The 14,835-nt window shown below is 34.9% G+C and overlaps 1 protein-coding gene across 22 annotated transcripts in view; it reads right to left on the bottom strand.

The window, feature by feature from the left end:
- The window catches only part of ATF7IP (activating transcription factor 7 interacting protein), a 132,490-nt gene that overhangs the window by 46,108 nt on the left and 71,547 nt on the right, over positions 1 to 14,835 (bottom strand). For all 22 annotated transcript variants that reach the window (XM_063786353.1, XM_063786361.1, XM_063786359.1 and 19 more), the window contains 2 exons: positions 13,853 to 13,990; positions 5,065 to 5,130 (listed from right to left, as the gene is read on the bottom strand). In XM_063786353.1, coding sequence (XP_063642423.1) covers positions 5,065 to 5,130; positions 13,853 to 13,990 — 204 coding nt within the window. The remainder of the gene's footprint in view (positions 1 to 5,064; positions 5,131 to 13,852; positions 13,991 to 14,835) is intronic.

The raw sequence follows: 14,835 nt of genomic DNA, 5'->3' as shown, positions 1-14,835 counted from the left end.
CTGTCAAAACAGACAATAAAGGACATAATGATAAAAGGGTACTTTCACCAGCTGTAACACACACACACACCCCTACATCAGAGCTCCAAATATATGAAACAAACATTGAAAGAATGGAAGGGAGAAACAGACAGTAACACAATGATAGTAGGAAACTTCAATACCCCACTTTCAATAATGGATAGAACCATCAGACAGAATATCAACACAGAAACAGAGAACTTTAACAACACTATATGCTAATTGGACCTAACAGACACATAGGATAAGCTATCAAACAACAGCAGAATACACATTCTTCTCAAGAGCACATAGAAAATTCTCATGGATAGGTCGCATGTCACAACCCAGGTCTTAACAAATTTAGAAAGAATGAAATCATACCAAGTATCTTTTCTGACAATAATGGAATGAAACTTGATGTCAACAGCAGAAGAAAAGTAGGAAAAGTCACAAATATGTGAAAATTAAACATGCTGTTTAAAAAAAAAAAAACAACAAGTCAAAGAAGAAGGTAAATTACAAGATATCTTCAGACAAATGAAAATGAAAACAAAATATAATAAATTGTATGCAGTGAAAACAGTGGTAAGAAGGAAGTTTATAGTGGTAAAACACAAACACAAAGATCTCAAATCAACAATCTAGCTTTACAACTCAAAAAACTAGAGGGAAAAAACTAAACCCAAAATTAGCAAGAGGAAAGAAATAATGAAAATTAGGGTGGAAGTAAACAAAAATAGAGAATAGAAAAACAAAAACAAAACTTAAAAGTTGGTTTAAAAAAAATCAGCAAAATTGATAAATCCTTAACCAGGCTAACTAACAAAACAGATGACTTTAAAGATGAAAAGAAATGAAAGAAAGAGAAGACATTAGAATTGATGCTACATAAATGGAAAGGATTACAAGAGACTACAATGAACAATTACACACCTGCAAACTTGATTACCTAGAAGAAATAAATTCCTAAAAACACACAACCCACCAAGACTGAATTATTAAAAGTAAATAAATAAATCTATAATTATTAAGGAGACTTAATCAGTAATAGAAATCTCCTAACAAAAAAAGCCTAAGGCCAGGTGCGGTGGCTCACTTGAGGTCAGGAGTTCAAGACCACCCTGGCCAAATGACGAAAGCCCGTCTCTACTACAAATACAAAAATTAGCCAGACGCGGTGGTGCAGGCCTATTATTCCAGCTACTCAGGAGGCTGAGGCACACAAATCACTTGAACCAAGATCACATCACTGCAGTCCAGCCTGGATGACAGAGTGAGACTCTGTTGCAAAAATAATAATTATTAATAAATAATAAATTTTAAAAATAAACAAAATTAACAAACAAAAACCTAAGACCAGATGGCTTCACTGGAGGATACTACCAAACAATTGGTAGTATTCCAAGAGGAGTACTTCCAAGTAGGAGTACTTTCAAATTCCATTTATTAGGCAATCATTACCTTGATACCAAAGTCAAACAAAGATACTAAAACTACAGACAAATATCCCTGATGAATACTGATATAAAAATCCTCAAGAAAATATTAGCAAACCAAATTCAACAGCATGTAAAAAGATTATACACCATGACCAAGTTGGTTTATCTGAGGAATGCAAGGATAGGTCAAGATATAAAAATCAATGTAACATATTAACAGAACAAAGGACAAAACCCACATGATCATCTTAATTGATGCAGCAAAAGAACTTGACAAAATTCAACACCCTTTCATGGAAAAAAATAAATAAAACACTCATCAAACCAGAAATGGAAATTATCTCAATTTAACAAAGGCCATACATGAAAACTCCATGGTTAACATCATACTCAATGGTGAAAAACCGAAAGCTTTCCTTCTAAGATCAGGAATTAAGCAAGCATGCCTACTCTTGCCACTTCTATTCAATATAGTATGAGAAATTCTAAACCAAACAATTATGCAAGAAAAAGAAATAAATGGCATCCAAATCAGAAAAAGAAGTATAAATATCTTTGTTCACAGATGATATGATCTCATATGTAAAAACCCTAAAGACAACTGTTCAAACATATGTAAACTCAGCAATGTTGCAGGATACAAAATCAACCTGCAAAAATCAGTTGCATATCTATAAACTATAAAAAATATAAAAAAGAAATGAACAATATAATTTATAATAGCATCAAAAAGAATAAAATACTTAGGAATACACTTAAAGGGAGAAAACAATTACACAATAAAAACTACAAAACAACGTTGGAAAAAGTTTAAAGACACAAATAAGTGAAAAGACATCCTGTGTTTATGGATTGGGAAGTCTTATTATTGTTAAAATACCTGTATTACCCAAAGCAACCTGCAGATTCAATGCAATCCCTATCAATATTGCAATAGTGGGTTTGTTTTTTTTTTCCAGAAAAAAATCCTAAAATTCATATGGAATCTCAAAGTATCTTGAATTGCCAAAATAGTTTTGAAAAAGAACAAAGTTGGAGGTTTTCAAACTTCCTGATTTGAAAACATATTACATATTAGGCTAAGTTAGCCAAGGGGGCGGGGGGTGGGGGAACCACACAAAATATATTACAAAGCTACAATAATCGAAAAAAGTGTGGTGCTGGCACAAAAATAGACAGTGACCAAAGGAACTGAATAGAGAGCTTAGAAATAAACTCACATATACGGTCAAATGATCTTCAACAAAACTGCCTAAACCACACAACGGGATAAGGACAGCCTCTTTAATAAATGGTGCTGGGAAAACTGGATATATACACGCAAAAGAAAGAAGATGGACTCTGACAAAATATATAAAAATTAACTCAAAATTGACTAAAGATTTAAATATAAGACCTAAAACCATAAAATTCCTACAAGAAAACATACGGAAAAAGTTTCATGACATTGGATTTGGCAATGATTCTTTTGTATATGACACTAATAGCACAGGTAAGAAAAGCAAAAATAGACAAACAGAACTGCATCAAACTTAATAACTTCTGTATATGAAAGGAAACAATCGAGAGAAAAGGAAACAAAGGATGCAAAAAAGTTGCAAATAATTTATATAAGAGTCAATATTCAGCATATATAAGGAATGCCTACAACTTAGTAACAACAACAAAAATAAGGAACTTGATTTAAAAATAGGCAAAGAACCCGAAGAGACTTTTCTCCAAAGGAGATACATAAATGGCCAACAAGCATATGAAAAGATGCTCAACATCACTAGTCATTAGAGAAATGCAAATCAAAACTACAATGAGGTATCACATACATCCATGAGGATGGTCACTATCAAAAGAACAGAAAATAACACATGTTAGCGAGGTTATGGGAAATCTGGAACTCTTGAGCACTACTGGTATAAATGTGAAATGGTGCAGCCTCTATGAAGAACAGAATGGGGGCTCCTCAAATATCTAAAGGTATTACCATACAACCTAGTAATTCCTCTTCTGGGTATATATGCAAAAGAATTAAAAACAGGATCTCAAAGAGATAGCTGCACTCCCATGTACATTGCAGCATTATTCAAAATAGCCCAAAGATAATAATGGACCAAGTGTCCATCAATAGATGTAACAATAATAAAAATAAAACCAGAAAAGGGTAGCATGAGGGAGTCCACTTACGGTGATGTAACAATTTTATATCTTGACTGTGATGGGGGCTACATAAATCTATACGTGTGATCAAAGTGCATGGAAGCATAAACACAGACAGACATAAATGCACAATGAATTTTTAAATACACATGTAAAAACTGGTAGAAACTGTTAAGTCTGTAAACTACTTTGTAAACAAAATTGTCAATTTCTTCACTTTGATACTGTACTACAGCGATAAGATTTCACCACTCAGGGGAAGCTAGGGGAAGAGTTCATAGGGCTCTATGTACTATTGCTGCAAAAACAGGAAAGAATATATGAACATGCATCAATACAGAAAACCTCTAGGAAAAATGATTACTATTTATTGATATTGGCAATTTACTATGTGCCAGACAATGGAACTATCAAGATGAAGAAATGGACCTTGTTCAAATAAAAAAATTAAAAACAAAAAAAATTCAGGAGGAAAAGAAAATAAATCCAACTAAAAACTATAATGCAATATATAAAGTACTATATTAAAATATGAATAATAAAGGAAATAACAGAAGAGTGGCAAAATGATAAACAAAGGAAAAATGAAGGAAACACCAACAAGCAAAAGCCAGACTATGGAAGTCAATTTATGCTATGTTTGGACTTAATTGTATACTTTAAAAAATATTCAAACTGTTTAAGTCAATGAAGTGACTTAATCTAATCTCTGTATATTACAATTAAAGCATAAAAGAGGACTGACTACATGGGGAAGAAAGGAAGGGGAGAACAGGAATACTACAGGCAGTAGAATACTAAAATACTTTGGGGAAAATAGTAAGAGACCATACTGGGAATCTGACAAGAATGCAAAATGAAAGAAACAAGGTAAGACAAATCCCTGAAGCCTAATTTTAAAGATGGACAGAAAATACAGCTTCAAGAATTGCATAACCTAAGGGGCCAGTCACAATGGCTCATGTCTGTAATTCCAGCACTTTGGGAGGCCAAGGTAGATGGACACCTGGGAGTTCGAGACCAGCCTGGCCAACATGGTGAAACCCCGTCTCTACTAGAAATACAAAAATCAGTCAGGCATGGTGGTGGGCACCTGTAATCCCAGCTACTTGGGAGGCTGAGGCAGGAGAATCACTTGAACCCATGAGGCAGAGGTTGCAGTGAACCAAGATGGTGCCACTGCACTCCAGCCTGGGCGACAGAGAGACTCCATCTCAAAAAAAAAAAAAAAAAAAAGAATTGCATAACCTAAAATAGAATATAAATGTTGATATACGAGAATAGTAAATGAGGATTTGAAAGGGCTGAAAAGGGGATTAGTTCTAGGGCTGAAGATCCAGAAATTACATAGAGGAGTACACAGTATGAAAGCAAATTTCAGATTTGTAATACAGTTTCCTCCTAATTCAGCATTTCCTAAGATTACCACTTAGTGCTAAATATTAATTATGCAAGAATAGAAAAATTTTACTTCATGTCTTTTCTTAAGATCTTCTTTGGCTGCTTCAAAGCGTTTGGTTAACCTGGCTATCTTGGCCTGAAAAAAAAAAAAAAGACAAAAATGAATGGAAATCAAATAGTATTACAGCATTAAAAAAAAAAAAACCATGAATATATAAAAAGAAACCTATAGAAAACAGGATCCTCAGAAGATAGCTGAGTAAAGAAAATAAATTAAGTTGATTATAAACTATATACTTGGAAAATACAGTTATGACTAAAACTAAGTGACCCCTAAATTCAGTACTCAGATGTAAACACTCTTAATTAGGTTAGCCTATTTCTTCCTCGAACTTTTGAGTGTTGCTCACTTACCAGTACATTCCTGAATATGTAAGCCTGTGTTTTGTTATTTTTTTAACACAGTTGTAATCACACTTGATTTTCTCATTGAGAATTATAAAGTGGAAATATCTGTAAGTCATAAAAGATCCCTTGCCAATACTACATATGGATGGATGTATAGGCTTTACTGTGACACTTTCAACAGACGTGTAAATGAATGCTCATATATTACTTTTTCACAAATTAAATTACATATTCTGTTAGTCTTTAACAATCTGATAAAAACATTACCTTGGCTAGGCATGGTGGCTCACACCTATAATTCCAGCACTTTAGGAGGCCGAGGCAGGTGGATCACCTAAGGCCAAGAGTTCGAGACCAGCCTGGCCAAAATGGTGAAACCCCATCTCTACTAAAAATACAAAAATTAGCCAGGCGTGGTGGCACGTGCCTGTAATCCCAGTTACTCAGGAGGCTGAAGCAGGAGTATCGCTTGAACCCGGGAGGCAGAGGTTGCAGTGAGCCAAGATCGCGCCACTGCACTCCAGCCTGGGCAACAGAGTTAGACTCTGTCTCAAAAAAAAAACAAAAAACAAACAAAAAACCCATTACCTTGTTTGTGTCAACATGGTCAGTGAGATTATTAATCATTTGTTGTACTTATACAAACTCCCTGATCACATATTTTGCCCAAATACATATTGAAAGGAAATCTGAGAAAAAAAAAAGCAGAACAAAAAGAAAAATAAAAATTATCATTTCACCACATGAATATTTGGTAGTATCTCCTTTCAGTCTTTTACTAAGCATAGACGTAATATTCAACTGTTTCTGTTGCTGTTGCTGCTGAAGCCATTTTAAATTAAACATATTTTCAAGAAAATTAAACTTCTGAGTGTATTCATGAGGCCCTATCTAAGGAAGAGCTCTGCCAGAGAATTTATTTTATCCAATAAGGGCATACATTTCATAAAAATGAGAAAATGTTATGATTTACTTTTAAAGTTTCTTGCAGAAAGCAGTCACTTCTAGAGGAGACCCCAAATCTTAAAATGTGCTTAAGTCCAATATTATGGCCTAGGCAATCATTACCTATGACTCTCAAAGGTAAAGATTTTCCTAAGGACTTAGTTATTTATGCATGTTATTAAGGCTCAAGATCATAAAGCATAATTTCATATCCTTAACATGGATTTACCTTTCTGATGACTAAAATATCTCAAATAACTTTCTAAAAAGGTAAATGGGAAAGCCAGGTGCAGTGGCTCATGCCTGTAATCCCAACACTCTGGAAGGCCAAGGTGGGCGGATGGGTGACAAAGCGAGACTCTCTCAAAAAAAAAAAAAAAGAAAAAGAAAAGAAAGGTATATGGGAAAGGGAAGGTATTTTCTGTACCCCAGCTCATGCGAGAATGTCATTTTTTCTTTAGTCAAATCATATAGGTGGGCCAGGCGCAGTGGCTCACGCCTGTAATCCCAACACTTTGGGAGGCTGAGACAGCTGGATCACAAGGTCTGGAGTTCAAGACCAGCCTGGTCAACATGGTGAAACCCCATCTCTACTAAAAATACAAAAATTAGCCAGGCATGGTGGCGCGCGCCTGTAGTCCCAGCTCTTCGGGAGGCTGAGGCAGGAGAATTCCTTGAATCAGGAGGCAGAGGCTGCAGTGAGCCGAGATCACACCACTGCACTCCAGCCTGGATGACAGAGCAAGACTCTGTCTCAAAAAAAAAAAAACAAAAAAAACTAGGTGGTTACACTAAAAATTGCATAGTATGCATAATATTATTATTCTATTTTTACTTAAGCCCCCCCAAAATCATCTTGTATATGTCACATGTATAGAAAAAGATCTATACATTCCAAGGTTAAAAGTAGTCACCGCTGGAAGCTATGATTGGCAGAAAGTGGGAAAGAAAGTGAACTAAGGACCTCATTTTCACATCACATAGATTTGTGGTATTCAAACCCTTTTTTAAAAGAATTATCATTTTAAAAATGAATCCAGTAGCAGAAAAACAAACTCAAAATGTGGACACTGATTTATAGTTTTCTGATATTTAATATTATAAAACAGAGAAATCAAAGAGCAGCCTTTTTGTTTTTACATAGGAAGCTGTACAATTCTTTTTTAATTATAATTCAAAATATCTGCCATACTGTGTCTAAGAATGGCTATTTTGGTAAATATTCTGAGACATTTTTTAAAAATGAATAAACAAGTCATTTTTGTAACTCCAGAAAAGTGATATTCTATTACATTGGGTTTTATTTGGGAAACTAGACAAACCAAGAATTTCACTGCATATGTACCCAGGAAACCTCTTAGGAAATAACTCTGTCTACAAAAAAAAAGAGGTTTCCTTAACATCAAGGTTGGCCTATAACAAATATTACTGCTCATAAAAGCAAGTAAATAAACAGACCCACAGTTTCTATTATTTAAAACTGTCTCCGTATTAGGCTGTCATAAATTTACTTCATTGATAGGGAACAGGAGCCGAGGCTGAAAGGAAAAAGTAAAATAGACATTTTCAGTTAAATCTACTTAAAATGACATTTTCTAAGTCATAACCAACGGAATGTTATATTCCAGAGTGTGTTGACAGCTTTTCCATTTCTGTAAGAAATCTAGTTGAAATTCCGAGTATTATGAATTTGAACTATACTGTGATTTGAGAGGAATCAATCAAGTCTTCCTATTTAAGAGAATAGTACTAATCACTGTTGACTCCTGTTTTCTTATTCTGTCCTTTTTCTTCATAATGGTCTTAAAATTTTATTTTTTGGTTTATTCTTAAGTGCTTACTCATTTTTAAATAACTACCATATGTGAAATCTTTTTCTCATTATATTTTCTAATTGGTTATTGTTGATATAAGGAAAACTATTAGAATATATTGTCCTTATATGAGGTAGTTGCTATATTTCCTTCTTCATTCAACAGTTTGCCAACTTAATTCTATTGGGTTCCCACTTACCAATTGTTACTCATTTCTTTTTCCTGTCTCACTGTATTGCCCAAGACTGACACCAAAGCTCTAAATAGCAACATCTATTAATAGGCATTTTCTCATTCTCAACTTTGGTAGAAATATTTCCAATAATCCATTATTAAATATGATATTTACAACAGGTTTCTGAAAACCCTTTAAGAGATTCAAGGTATTTACCTCCTATTTTTTCCATGAATGACCAGTGAATTTTAATAAATCCTGATTTGGCATGTACTGAGATGGTCACACTATTTTTCACCTTTCCTACATTAGCAGAGTGACGTATAATTGTTAATACTGAACCGAGTTTGCATTCTTAAGAGAAATCTATGCTGGGGAATAAAACTAAACTATGTTTTTTTTCTCTTCTTGTGCTAGAGGTTTCACAGATGGGCTTACTTCATCTAATGGAAGTCTCATCTTTCTCCATACCCTGAAACAGTTTACATCAGACAAGAATTACCTGTTCCTCAACAATTTGTCAGAATTATCTGGCAAAGCTTTCTGGGTTCCATGACTTCCTCAGAAATAGATCTTTGACTATAGTTTTCATACAGTTCCTCAAAACCTAGCTTTCCTGCTTCCTTTTTTGAGACAGAGTCTCGCTCTGTTGCCCAGGCTGGAATGCAAGGGCACAATCTCGGCTAACTGCAACCTCCGCCTCCTGGGTTCAAGCGATTCTCCTGCCTCAGCCTCGCTAGTAGCTGGGATTACAGGGATGTGCCATCAAGCCCAGCTAATTTTTGTATTTTTAGTAGAGACGAGGTTTCACTATGTTGGCCAGGCTGGTCTCGAACTCCTGACCTCAAGTGATCCACCTGTCTCAGCCTCCCAAAGTGCTCGGATTACAAGCATGAGCCATCACACTTGGCCTCCTGCTTCCTTTTTGTATACAACAGATTTCATTGGTACAAGGTTGTTAACATAAAAACGTTCTTAAAGATTCCCTTCTGGATCTTGTCTCCTTTTCTAATCCTTGTGCAGTTTATTTGTATTTATTTTATTTCTAGGTCAAAGATTTATCAGACCAATAGAACAATTTGTCTCAGATGTATTCAACTGAACAAATTGTCCCTGGATAATTATACTAAAACATATTAAGCCAAAAGTCAAAATATCATATTAGCTAACAGGAAATTGTTCTGAAATACGCAGTAAGAACGAATTCAAAGTTTTATTTCCAAACCAACTGCACCACATAAATTTAGCCAAAATGAGCACAATTGATCTCAACAAACTCCTCTCATGATCTTGCACTATGCTTTATATTTGTTATAACAGGACTCGATTGGCTAAGTGTTACTATACCCAGAGTGAAGGGCAGAATCAGGCTGAACTATGTACACATTGCAAAACAGGCAGCAAAATGTGGGTAGAACAGTTGCCAACAATTGCCACATGGGTAGTATCTACACCAAAAAAACATATTTCCCTCTCTAGAGCACAATCATAATGATATTTGATTTTGTATGCTACTGAAAATAAGTAGATATTAATTGAAACCTAACTGTTATAAAGTTAAGATGTTAAGTGTAATCCCCAGGGTAACCACTAAGGAAAAAACTAAAAATATATATAGGAAGAGAAATAAGAAGGAATCAAAATGATATACCAGGAAAAAATCAATTGCAAAACAAGGCAGTAATGGAGAAAGTAGAAACAAAAAAGGTATCAGATATAGAAGAAAAGTAAAATTGCAGAAGTTTTTCCTTATTAGTAACTACTTTAAATGTAAATAAACTCCTTGATTAAAAGGTAGAGATTGGTGGAACTGATAATAAATCATGACCAAACTATATACCATCTGTAAGACTTCATCAAAATTTAAAAGTTTTGTGCATCAAAAGGCATTATCAAGAAGTTGTAGACAAATTACAGAACGGGAGAAAATATTTGCAATCATGTATCTAACAAGAGTTTGGTATCCTGGGCCGGGTGCGGTGAGTTTGGTATCCTGGGCAGGGCGCGGTGGCTCACGCCTGTAATCCCAGCACTTTGGGAGCCCGAGGTGGGCAGATCATGAGGTCAGGAAATGGAGACCATCCTGGCTAACATGGTGAAACCCCATCTCTACTAAAAATACAAAAAATTGGCCGGGCGTGGTGGCGGACGCCTGTAGTCCCAGCTGCTCGGGAGGCTGAGGCAGGAGAATGGCGTGAACCCGGGAGGCAGAGCTTGCAGTGAGCCAAGATCACACCATTGCACTCCAGCCTGGGAATTGGCAGGAGACTCCGTCTCAAAAAAAAAAAAAAAAAAAAAAAAAAGACTTTGGTATCCAGAATATATAAATAATTCTTACAACTCAACAACAAAAACGCAAAAAATCCAAATTAAAAATGGGCAAAGGACTTTAATAGACATTTCTATAAACAAGCACATATGATTGATCAACAAGTACATGAAAAGTTGATCAACATCATTTATCATTAGGGAAATGCAAATCAAAACCCTAATGAGATACCACTTCATACCATTCAGATGCTATAATAATAAAAAAAGAAAGTAAAAATAACAAGTATTGGTGAGGATGTGGAGAAATGGAACCCTCATACATTGCTGGTGGGAACAGAAAATGGTATAGCCACTGTGGACAACAGCTGGGTGATTCTTCAGTAAATTAAACAAAGAATTACCATATGGCCCACAATTCCACACCTAGGTATATTCCTAAAAGATTTGAAAACAAGTATTCAAACAAACACTTGTATACAAGTTCAAAGCAGCATCATTCACAATAGCTGAAAGTAGGAACAACCCAAATGCCATTCAATGAACGTATAAACAAAATGTGGCACATACCGCCATATAATGGAATATTATTTAGCCCTAAGAAGGAATGAAGTACTGATACATGCTAGAAACACAGATTAAACTGGAAAACACGCTAAGTGAAAGAGGCATGTGAAATATGCAAAATAGGTAAATCGATAGAGACAGCAGATTAGTGGTTGCCAAGGGCTAGTGTAAGAGGAAAAGAAGAGCAAATGCTTAATGGGCAAAACGTTTCCTTTTGAGTTGACAAAAATGTTTTGAAACTAGATAGAGATTGTGGTTGTATAAAATTGTGAATGTACTAAATAACAATGAATTGTACACTTTAAAACAGTTTGGTATCTGAATTTTATTTCCATAAAAAAACAAAATACTGGAACAAGACACAAAGAGATGGGAATTAAATTGGGCACATGATCATGGGTGAGTGAACAGGGGAAACAATACGAAGTCAAAAGCCTGGTATCAAAATACAATAAACATTAATAGTACCCTGTAGGACAGTGAAGCAACTGGTGGATATTAGAAAAAGTGGATTAAAAATTAAGAGATTAAAATTTAAAAATTTTTAAAATGAATACTGGTTTTACCAGTACACAATTGAGGAACTTGGACTATAAAGAGACTGAAGTAATCAGTATTTTAGAAAAATTAGTACAATGCTTTGGAAGGACCAGAAAGAACTTAAAAACTAGTACCAGAGTGCTCATATAAAAGGTGTTACTATAATCAAGGAATTGGGTAATGATGGCCTAATGAAAAGTGAAAAGAATTGAGATTTATTTTTTCTAGGAAATAATCAAGTTGTAACTTGGCAACTCACTGTGTATATGAAATGATTGAGAGGGATCAGTTTCCAAGAATTCAAGAGCTGCCAATAAGAGGAACAATGGGAAGATTTTCCTTCAAGAGTTTTCCAAGAATTCAGAAATTGTCAGTAACAGGAACATTTGCAGAAAAGATGATTGGCTTGGTGTTAGAAAGATTCAAATTCTGAGACTACAAGCAACATTTAAGTACAAATTTAAATGTTAAGAAATCTGGATTGCACCTTATGTGTGAGATGATAGGTGTCGAAAACTGTTTTAGTATGGATGGATGGATGGATGGATGGATGGATGGATGGATGGATGGATTTATTTTGGAGACAGAGTCTCACTCTGTTGCCCAGGCTGGAATGCAGTAGCACGATCTCAGCTCACTGCAACCTCCACCTCCCAGGTTCAAGCGATTCTCATGCCTCAACCTCCAAAGCAGCTGGGACTACAGGCATGCACTACCACACCCGGCTAATTTTTTTGTATTTTTAGTAGAGACAGGGTTTCACCATATTGGCCAGGCTGGTCTCTAACTGCTAGACTCAAGAGATTCACCTTCCTCAGCCTCCTAAAGTGCTGAGCTCACAGGCGTGAGCCACTATGCCCAGCCAAAAACTTAGGTTTTAAAAACACAATTTCATAGTTGCACCCGTGGGTGTGATGAGAAACAATGAATAAAATTATTCTTTCAAATCTTCAGGCATTTTCAAATTTAATTTAAAAGTCTGAACAGTACTAGTAAAATAAAGTTTAATAATTAGATAGGTCAGTCTGGGAGACACACTTAAATTCTAATCCTATTTAGCTAAAATTTTATTCATAACGGAAAAAGTGATTTGACTTCCATGGGCCACTTTTCCTTCATTTGCAAAATAAGGCCCTATACATGGTTTACCACTCAGCATATTTGGGATATGCTCATATATAAAATAACCCAATAGGAACCATACACTTACTTATGACAGAATGGATGTAATGATTCAAATACCAGCTTCTTAGCTTTGGAATAAAGTAGATTACTACAGCACACTACTGTGTGCTCATTTCAGCTGACCAGAAGCTCTGGTATTGTATGTTAAGATATAGTTGTACTTAATAAAAAATGACAAGTAGAAATTAATAAATACGTGTTATTAAACTAACATCTTTAAAACATAAGGTCCACGAAAGGAGGTAGATTAACATAAAAAGAATCCCCAACAAATATTATTTAGTACTTATTATAGCATGCTAAATGACAGCCTTCCTTTAGTGACTGGAAAAAAAAATATGAAGCACTAAGTTAGATCCAGGAATTTCTGAGTCTCCGTTATGGTTTGAACTGTGTCCCCTAAAAGTTCACATATTGAAGTCTAAACTTCCAGTATTTCAGACTGTGACCTTATTTGTAAAGAAGGTCATTGCAGAGGTAATTAGTTAAGATGAAGTCATGTTGGAGTATAGTGGGCCCCTACTCCAATGACTGGTGTCCTTGTAAAAAGGGGAAATTTACAGACACACATACAAGGACAACACCATGTAAAGATAAAGCCAGAGATCAGGGTGATGTTTCTACAATGCCAAAGAACTGTCCGCAAACCAACAGAAGCTACAGTAAAGGCATAGAACAGATTCTTCCTCACAGCACAGCCCTCAAAAAGAATCTACACTGCTGACACCTTGATCTTCAACTTCTAGCCTCCAGAACTGTGAGACAGAATATTTCTACTGTTTAAACCACTCAGTTTATTGCACTTTCTTTACAGCAGCCCTGGCAAACTAAACAAACTCCTTTTCCTTCTTACATTTAGAATTTAAATGTATTTTATAATCTCAAATATATATCTCAGAAAATAAGTTATAAAAACAATGACACATGGAGTATACAATTCAAGTCAATGTACAAACCTGTAGTTCAGTGAGAACTGTTTTATGCCTCTTGTTACATTCAATCTTTTCCACTCGTGTTTTCAATTCTGCCAAAGTCTTATCAAATACAGCACACTGCAGCGCACACAATTTTTCTTCCAGCAACCACTGTATAACCTAAAGAAACAAATATTCCTTCATTATGCCAAGAAGGCATTCCAGCAAGCAATAAACAGTAAATATTCTTAAGTACCAAGAAGACAGTAATGACAAACTAACTTAATGAATAAAACATGCTAGAATCTATAACACAATACTATCTGCCAAAATCCTCTACTTTTACATATATAAAATCTACTTCAAGAGGGTAATACATACTAAAAATAGAAAATTTCCAGAGAGTAAACTTTTAAAAAGTTCCATATTCTCATTATGGGTCCACAACAAAGACATTGGCACATACCCATGAACCATACTTGAGTAACACTGTTCTAAAGAAGTAAACTCTCAGGAAACCTCAGTTTTCAAAATTCTTTCACATAGCTACCTTCATAATTCTAACAGCTCTGTAAGAAAGACTGAATAAGCATTATTATCTCCATATGTCAAATAAAAAGAAACTAGGGGAAAAAACAACACTGAGAGTTTCTACTGCCTCACTATTCTTTTTTCTACAAAGTGCAACTATGTATGCTATATTTTAATGAAAGAATTTTGTCCTAAAACATTGATTGTAAAATGTCATCCTTAAATATATAAGACCTTGAAAAACTAGTTATCATCGAAGTTTAATATTCCTCTCTAAGAAAAGCATTTGTAAAAACATTTGTGAACACATGTTGAAAAACATATAAAATACTGAATATTTTCATTATTTCTATCTCTAGTCAAACAGATGTAAGGGGAATTTCAAACTCCGTATTCTAAATACTCCTTTCTCTAGTCCTTTTAATACCCTGTCTCTACCACTTTTATACTAACCCTCAAGTACACAATAAAGAGTTTAGAATGTAGAGACTTAT

Source organism: Pan troglodytes, chromosome 10 (assembly GCF_028858775.2).
Source record: "Pan troglodytes isolate AG18354 chromosome 10, NHGRI_mPanTro3-v2.0_pri, whole genome shotgun sequence".
Classification (NCBI taxonomy): domain Eukaryota; kingdom Metazoa; phylum Chordata; class Mammalia; order Primates; family Hominidae; genus Pan; species Pan troglodytes.
This window is presented reverse-complemented; position numbering and strand designations above follow the sequence as displayed.